This window comes from Ahaetulla prasina, chromosome 4 (genome assembly GCF_028640845.1).
Source record: "Ahaetulla prasina isolate Xishuangbanna chromosome 4, ASM2864084v1, whole genome shotgun sequence".
NCBI classification, from domain to species: domain Eukaryota; kingdom Metazoa; phylum Chordata; class Lepidosauria; order Squamata; family Colubridae; genus Ahaetulla; species Ahaetulla prasina.
In genome coordinates, this window is record NC_080542.1 from 99685741 (window position 1) to 99694446 (window position 8706).

General features: G+C 37.6%; 1 protein-coding gene across 5 annotated transcripts in view; it reads left to right on the forward strand.

Moving 5' to 3' along the window:
* Window positions 1-7140, forward strand: part of SATB1 (SATB homeobox 1) — a 113641-nt gene extending 106501 nt beyond the window's left edge. For all 5 annotated transcript variants that reach the window (XM_058183456.1, XM_058183457.1, XM_058183458.1 and 2 more), the window contains one exon: window positions 5437-7140. In XM_058183456.1, coding sequence (XP_058039439.1) covers window positions 5437-5937 — 501 coding nt within the window. In that variant the 3' untranslated portion in view covers window positions 5938-7140. The remainder of the gene's footprint in view (window positions 1-5436) is intronic.
* Window positions 7141-8706: the final 1566 nt, after the last annotated feature.

Sequence of the window (8706 nt, forward strand, 5' to 3'; positions counted from 1 at the left end):
CGCTCCCTGCTTTTCCAGGGAGCTCGGGAGGACCCCTTGCAAGGACGTGCTGAGGAGTTTGGAATGTATCTGCACAATAAAATCGCTCAGATCCGGGACGGGCTGGACGCTGATTGGGTGGATTCGGGTGGGACGGCGGAGGCAGCTCTTGAGAATATTATTTGGGGGGAATTCGATTCTGTGACTCCCGAGGACATGGACAGGATACTTAGGGGGCTGAATGCTACCACATGTTTATTGGACCTATGTCCCTCCTGGTTGGTACTGGCCACACAGGAGGTTACACGAGGCTGGCTTCAGAGAATTGTTAACGCTTCTTTGAAGGAGGGTATCTTCCCCACAGCCTTGAAAGAGGCGGTGGTGAAATCCCTCCTCAAAAAGTCTTCCCTGGATCCAGTTATTTTATCGAATTACCGTCCAGTCTCTAACCTTCATTTTGTGGCGAAGGTTGTTGAGAGTGTTGTGGCACATCAGCTCCCTCGGTACCTGGATGAAACTGTTTATCTAGACCCGTGCCAGTCCGTCTTCCGGCCTGGGTACAGCATGGAGACAGCTTTGGTCGCGTTGGTTGATGATCTCTGGAGGACCCGGGATAGGGGTTGTTCCTCTATCCTGGTCCTACTTGATCTGTCAGCGGCTTTTGATACCATCGACCATGGTATCTTGCTGCAGTGGTTGGGGGGCCTGGGAGTGGGGGGCACCGTTTTTTGGTGGTTCTCCTCCTATCTCTCCGACCGCTTGCAGACAGTGTTGACGTGGGGCAGAGATCGACCGCGAGGCACCTCACATGTGGGGTGCCACAGGGGTCGGTTCTCTCGCCCCTCCTATTCAACATCTATATGAAACCGTTGGGGGAGATCATCAGTGGTTTTGGGGTGAGTTACCAACTGTACACTGATGACAACTGTACATTTCCACCCCGGATCACCCCAATGAAGCCGTCGATGTGATGTCCCGGTGCCTTGAAGCCATTCGGGTCTGGATGGGGACGAACAGACTTCGACTCAACCCATCCAAGACGGAGTGGCTGTGGATGCCGGCGTCCCGGTACAGTCAGCTAGTTCCGTCGCTGACTGTGGGGGGCGAGTCACTGTCCCCCAGGGAGTTGGTTCGCAGCTTAGGCGTTCTCCTGGATGCACGGCTGTCGTTGGAAGAACACTTGACGGCCGTTGCCAGGGGAGCTTTTTATCAGGTTCGCCTGATCCGCCAACTGCGTCCCTTCCTGGACCGGGATTCGTTATGCACGGTCACTCATGCCCTTGTTACCTCCCGCCTGGATTACTGCAATGCTCTCTACATGGGGCTCCCCTTGAAGAGCACCGGGAGACTTCAACTGGTACAGAATGTGGCTGCGCGGGGGATAGAGGGAGCGTCTTGGAGCTTCCATATAACACCTCTCCTACGCAAGCTGCACTGGTTACCACTGGTCTTCCGCGTGCAATTCAAGGTGTTGGTGATCATCTTTAAAGCGCTCCATGGCAAAGGACCAGGTTACTTACGGGACCGCCTACTGCTGCCAATAGCCTCCCATTGACCTGTGCGCTCCCACAGGGAGGGTCTCCTCGGGGTGCCGTCAGCTAAACAATGTCGGCTGGCGGCCCCCAGGGGAAGAGCCTTCTCTGTGGGGGCACCTACCCTATGGAACAAACTGCCTCTGGGGTACGCCTTCTTCCCGACCTCCGGGCCTTTAAGCGCAAGCTCAAGACTTTTTTGTTTCAACGAGCAGGGTTGGCCTAAGAGTTGAGGTTGAGTGGTTTTATTACTTGTTATTTTAATATTCGGCCTTATGGCCGAATAGATTTTTAAATTTCAAATATTGTGTTTTAATTTTTGTATATGTCTTTTTAACTTGGCTGTAAACCGCCCTGAGTCTTCGGAGAAGGGCGGTATAGAAATATATATGAATAAATAAATAAATAAATAAATAAATAAATAAATAAATAAATAAATAAATAAATAAATAAATAAATAAACATGAAACTCATAAGCATTAGGCCAGCCACATGTATCCTAGTCAAGAGTTATGTTATGTGTCCAAAGTCAACAATTTTTTAACTTGATGCTAAATGTAGAAGTGTTCTAGAATAATTAATTTCATATGAGAATTTTATATTTTATTATATCTATGTTCCAGATTTTGTCACAGTTTCTCAAAATAGCTTTTTATGTAGTGTAACATTGTTTTACACACACATATCCATGCACACAAATGCAGAGAGAGAGAGACGGAGGACAACCCTGTGAGATATGTTAAAATTCATACTTGAATGGTTGTTTGGGTTTTTCTGGATTCTAGCTGACACTATCAACCCCTTCACACAGGCACTCTCTTACAATTGTAAATGATAATAAATGACATATCCAACTGTTCTTTTTTTTTAAAGGCTTCATTTATTAAAATATCCTTTTATTCTGTTCCCTATCACAGAATATTTCTGAGGTTATTGAAGACTCAGGGCGGCTTACATTGTGTTAAGCAATAGTCTTCATCCATTTGTATATTATACAAAGTCAACTTTTATTGCCCCCAACAATTTGGGTCCTCATTTTACCTACCTTATAAAGGATGGAAGGCTGAGTCAACCTTGGGCCTGGTGGGACTTGAACTTGCAGTAATTGCAAGCAGCTGTGTTAATAACAGACTGCTTAGTCTGTTGAGCCACCAGAGGCCCCATATAAGGATTATTTTGAATTTCGCTTCTCTAGTCTAATGTAGTTGGTGTCTCAGTGATGTGTCACTTGTACATTTGAGCATTTATTTTTACTTTTTCTTCTATATTATATACAAAAAAGAACCAATCCAACACTTTGATAGGACACTGTGGATGAGCACTCAATATAGTTTTCAAGATGGCTGTGAATCCACATCACATAATTCAGTGCTAGGTTATCAGTCAGAATATTTCATGACAGTTTATCGAACATTTAATATCAAACATTTAATAAACATTTCATATATTAAATTAATACACCCTGCAGCATTCTGATAATATTCAATAATATGAAATAAGATTAATCTGGATTTTTTTTCTTGATAAATGCTGATTTTTAGTAATAAATGCATCCCCCCCCCAAAGCATTAAAAGATCAATTATGATCTGATACAGAATGTTCCCCAGTAAAGATGTCAGATCAAGTGCTCTGTAGTCCCTCACATTCAGAATTACAGAATAACAGAGTTGAAAGGGACTTGGAGGACTTCTAGTCTTATCCTCTGCTAAAGCAGGAAAACCTATACCATTCAGGACAAATGGTTGTTCTTAAATAATTTCTTAAAATCTCCATTGATGGAGTACTCACAAGTCATTCCACTAATCATTTTCACTGACAGGAAATTTGTCTTTAATTCTAAGTTGAATCTCTGTTTGTTAAGCTTCCATCCATTATTTCTTGTCTTGCCTCAGGTACATTGGGGAATAGATTGCTGCTTCCCACTTCTCTGTGATAGCTCCTCAAATATTAGAAGACTGCTATTGTATCAACTCCTAGTCCTTTTCTTCGTTAGACTAGACATTCTTAGTTCCTGCAACCATTCATTGTATAGTTTAGCTTCCAGTCCCTAATCTCTTTAATGCTCTTCTCTGCAGTTTCTAGAATCTCAGTATCTTTTTTGCATCATGCTGACCAAAACTGGATGCAGTATTCCAAGTATGGTCTTACCAGTGTAGTATAAAGTGGTAGTAACACTTCATGTTATCTTGATAGTATCCCTCTGTTGATGCAACAAAGGTGCATTGGCTTTTATGGTAACTGTAACAGGTTGCTGGCTCATACTTAAGGGATTGTCCACTAGGATTGCTAGATCCCTCTCACAATTACTACTGAGGCAGGTACCGCCTATTCTATATCTGTGCATTTGGTTTTTCTTGCCAAAAGTAAGTGTAAAACCTTACTTTTTCTACCACTGAATTGCATTTTGTTGAATAAGGCCTTTTTGTTGGATAAGGATTTCTGCATTCCTCTTTTTAAAATAATGTGACCCCACACAGCAATCTGGAATTCTTTGTTAGAATCAGATGAGATTTGCAAGCAATACTACTACTTCAATGGAAAATATATAGGCAGTCCTCAATTTAGGATTATTCATTTAATGATGGTTTCAAAGCAGGGGCGGGTCACTACCGGTTCACTTGTTGGCATGCACACATGCATGCGATCTTTCTGCACATGCGCAGAAACGTCCAGGTAGGTGGGCGGAGTCTCCTGCCGCTGCTGCTATTGTTTCACCCAAACCGGGGCAAATCGGTAGCAACCCACCACTGGTTCAAACTTGCAGTGATGCTGAAAAAAGTGTCTTACAATGCATTCTCAAAGTTGCAACTGTCGTACCATCCCCACAAACATATGATAATGATTTAAACACTTGGCAAACAGTTTTCATTTACAACAATTGCAGCACCTTGTGAGTGAGCAATTCCAATTTTCAACCTTCCTAGCCAGCTTTCAACAAATAAAGTCAGTGAGGGAAGCCAGATTTATTTAATGACCATGTAATTCTCTTATTGACAGTTTGATTTGCTTAATTACTGCAGTGATTCACTTAACAACCACAATAAAGTGGTCATAAAGTTGGGTCCAGTCACTTGATGACCCACATTTCTTTACAAATCTACTACAAACATACTGCAATATATAATAGGTAAGAAATGTGGTTAAAAAAATCAGGCATGATCTCCAGAATCACATATTTTTCTCAGACTCCCTTCCCTTTTTAAGCCCACATTTTCCCTGATTCATGTCTATAGATGTAGTCTGACAAAATAATTTATGTGGGCATGTTAGATGAGGGTCAGTACAAATGGTGAGATGTTTCAGTACTTTTCTGTATTGTACATGCATACACTTTGATCTTTGATCAACTGGAATGAAGGTGCTGTTTTTTTATTATTCAAACATTTAAAGTGCCCTAACTTTTTTTGCCAAAGTAAGTAGCATACATGGATATTTTGATTATTATACAGTGGTCAAGGTATGAAATAGTGATTGAAAATGTTTCGTTCAATATCATTAGTATTAACATTTTTATCCATGTGCTATCTATATTTAGTCTTTATTTCTAAAGACTAATACTTTATTAATACTAACCTAGTATTAATATATTAATTAGCATAGTATTAATAATACTCTAATAGTACTACATGATATTAATGCTATTAATTAATATACTATTAGTAATTGGTATTACTAATTAGTAATATTAGATTATAGACTATATAAATCAGGAAAGGCAATTTTGTGCAAGAAAAAGAAAGATGGTGAAAGATAAAATCATAGGGGCTAAGCATGCCCAGAGGTGTTCATTCTATTGCAACTCAAACAGTGTTATGGTTGTTTCTAAATAAAATAGCTGAAAACAAATCTTTTTATTATTATTTTTAACAAAAGTGTCTTTTTCAATTTGTGTTCTTAACTTTTTCTTTCATTGTCTATCAACAGCAGCAGCAGCAGTCCCAGCAACAGCCACCCCAGCAGCAGCCTCAGCAGCAGCAGCAGCCCCCACCCCCAGGTCCCAGATTACCCCCAAGGCAGCCAACAGTAGCATCACCAGCTGAATCTGAGGATGAAAATCGTCAGAAGAGTCGTCCACGAACAAAAATTTCTGTAGAAGCTCTGGGCATTCTTCAGAGTTTTATTCAAGATGTAGGCCTGTATCCAGATGAAGAAGCAATCCAAACTCTGTCAGCCCAGCTCGACTTACCGAAATACACCATTATCAAGTTCTTTCAGAACCAGCGATACTATGTCAAACACCATGGAAAGCTGAAAGATAACTCAGGCTTAGAAGTAGATGTGGCAGAATATAAGGAAGATGAGTTACTTAAGGATTTGGAAGAGGATGTCCAAAACAAAAGTACGAACACACTTTTTTCAGTTAAATTAGAAGATGAGTTATCAGTAGAAGGGAACACTGACTGTAACACTGTATTGAAAGACTGAAAAAGATAGTATTTATTCAACAGCATCACTGCTTACTAATAAAAAGAAAAATCCATCCTGTATACTGTCATCAACCTCTTTATTCGTTGTTTGGCCTATGAATCTTCCAAAACTTGCACAAAAGTTGAAAAAAAATTAAGGATAATACAGACTGCACTAGATATTTTACAAACTGCTTCAGCGATAGAAATGAAGCACTGAAGATTGTTTCATATTAATTTGTGTTCACTGGGTACATCAACATGTATCCAATAAGCATGATATCTGTGGGTTGTTTTTCTTCTTATTGTTGTTATTATTCTAGAGCTTTCAGACAAGCATTACTTTGTGACTTATTGTTTTTATTTTTTCCCAGTTATTGTTAACACTCCACACTTGATCTATGAAAGCTTAACATTTATTTAAGTAAAAGATAAAAGAAGAGTTAGTTACTCTTGCTCTATTGTATGTTACAAAAGAACTATAGACTGTGAGATGCAGTTTAAAGTTAACATATGCCAACAAATGCCTTGTATTATATGGCACTGCCGTAACTCAGATTTTTTTTCAAAAGTAAGAAGTCACTGTATCTTTTTCATTTTCATTTGTTATATGAATTTTTGAAAACAAAATGTGAATCATGGTTTTTCCCATTATTTATTTGTAGATCTTTAAATATCATGTTGTAATTAATTTTAGAAGTTTCCGTTAAATGTAATATTGCTTCTCTTGTTACCATATTGGGTTTTTTTTTCTATTTATAAGTGTATTTTGATGGGCAGTAAAACAAAGTGTCTTAAAAGTTTTAAATAGAAAAAATGTGCTTTACACAGTTGCCTATAAAAAGTGCTCTATGTTATCCAAGCAATTCATACTATAAGCTTCACTCTTATTGTTGTATGCAATTTTTACTATCATGCAAATAAGCTTAGGTAAATCAAACTAATAGATCACCTTAGAAACTTATGCAATTAATGTGAAAATAATTGATGTTTGCAATGTGTCTTCCTTTGGTTTACAATCAATTTTAAAGCTACAGCTGTATAAATTTTCTGTATAAAGGTGTATTTCTTTTTTATGAGTTTATTGCTATGAAAACACCAGTTATTTTGTTACAGCTGGCTGTTTTTATAAGTGTATCACAATTTTCTTTATGCAGAAATGTTCTGACTAGGAGTGGTTATTGACTGTAACTACACAATTAAAATTGTTTGTATGGTATGATATGATAGGGTTTGTGTGCATTTGTGTATCTTACAATAACAACACCAAAAAGTGTGTTGGATTTTTTATTAATTATCTTGAAAGATCATTTTCAATCACCTTAGCAACAACTTATATTGTGGATTTTAAATTATCCCAAACTACGAAACTGAAAAGATGCTGTTCAGAAATTTAGTTTTACTGTAAAAATCATAACCTGTCTCGACTTGATTTTAAAAGTTGCCTGGCGGACAAAGATAGCAGGATATTATTGAGTCAAAAGGCTATCAGGCAAAAACATATTTACAGTTCCTGGCAGTAATGCACTTATAATAAATGCAGCTGGTTTTGTTTTACAATATTTGAATTTATGATAACACTGTTTCTTACACTAACATATACACATTTTAAGATAACCATTAGGAGGCACAAACAAAAGAGGAAGGATATATAGTCCTTTCCTAGGTAAGATTTTATTTAATAACATTAATAATGGTGTTGATAAAAAATTATAGGGTTTTGATTTCACATGGACTACACGTTCAGGCTTGTAGGAGCTGATGTGATGATGCAAAAGAGTACTAAGGAATATATTGCTTTTTTAAAAATAAACATATTAAGTCTTCATAAATTCCATTTAAACATTTAAATGGAAATTTAAAGCAATTATACTTCAAGGCTCATAGTTATTACTTAGTTTATGACTATAATAATTTTTGAAGAAGTTACTTTTTGAACTACGCAATGTTTTATGCAAAAGAGAAGTAGTTTCCTCTTCTGTTGAAACTTATTTCCAATTAGCCAGTAGCACTGGATTACAACTCCTTCAATGTATGGCCAACAAACCCAAATGCTTGAGCATTAGATTGTGGAAAACTAACAGTGTTACAAAAACAAACAGCACAAAATATCATATTAATATATTTCCCCATTTTTGGCTTGCCAGTACAGCTAAAACAGAAATGGCAAACCTCTATATGCTTTAGATGAATCAGAGTTTAATGTGTCATCCAGATCTTAAAACTGTGTTTTGTCTTAATCATGGTTTGTTCAAACCAACTCGTAGCTTATAATTTTAAATTGGCTTATTTTACCAAACAAAAAGATGAATCAGTTTGACACTGGAATATAGGAAAAATCATAAAACAAGGAAAAAACAGTTGCATGTATCTTTGGCAACTTGACTGTGGCAATTAAGATGTTTAATTAAGTCTATGAAGAAAAAACTGGTAAGTTAAAAAAAAAATGGAAAGCCTGGCTGTAGTTGTTTTAAGGAATTAGCTTCACATATATCTATAAATAAGTAGTAGTAATGGGAGCACAATTCACCAAACTAAATGTCTTGATGCTTATTTGTATTAAAATGCCCCACTTATAATGCTTTGTCAGCATTTCTATTTGGCTGCATTTTAAAGCAACAAAAATCAAAATTGCTTGAGTGATTTGTTGGAGAAAATCTCAAAATCGTGTCTAAACAATTATTTGTTTAGCTGATTTTATGCCACTTGACTGTTTGCATGGATTCCCATTCCATTTTCTCATACACCCTCCTAGGATAAAAAATTAAGCATAACCCACAAATCACTC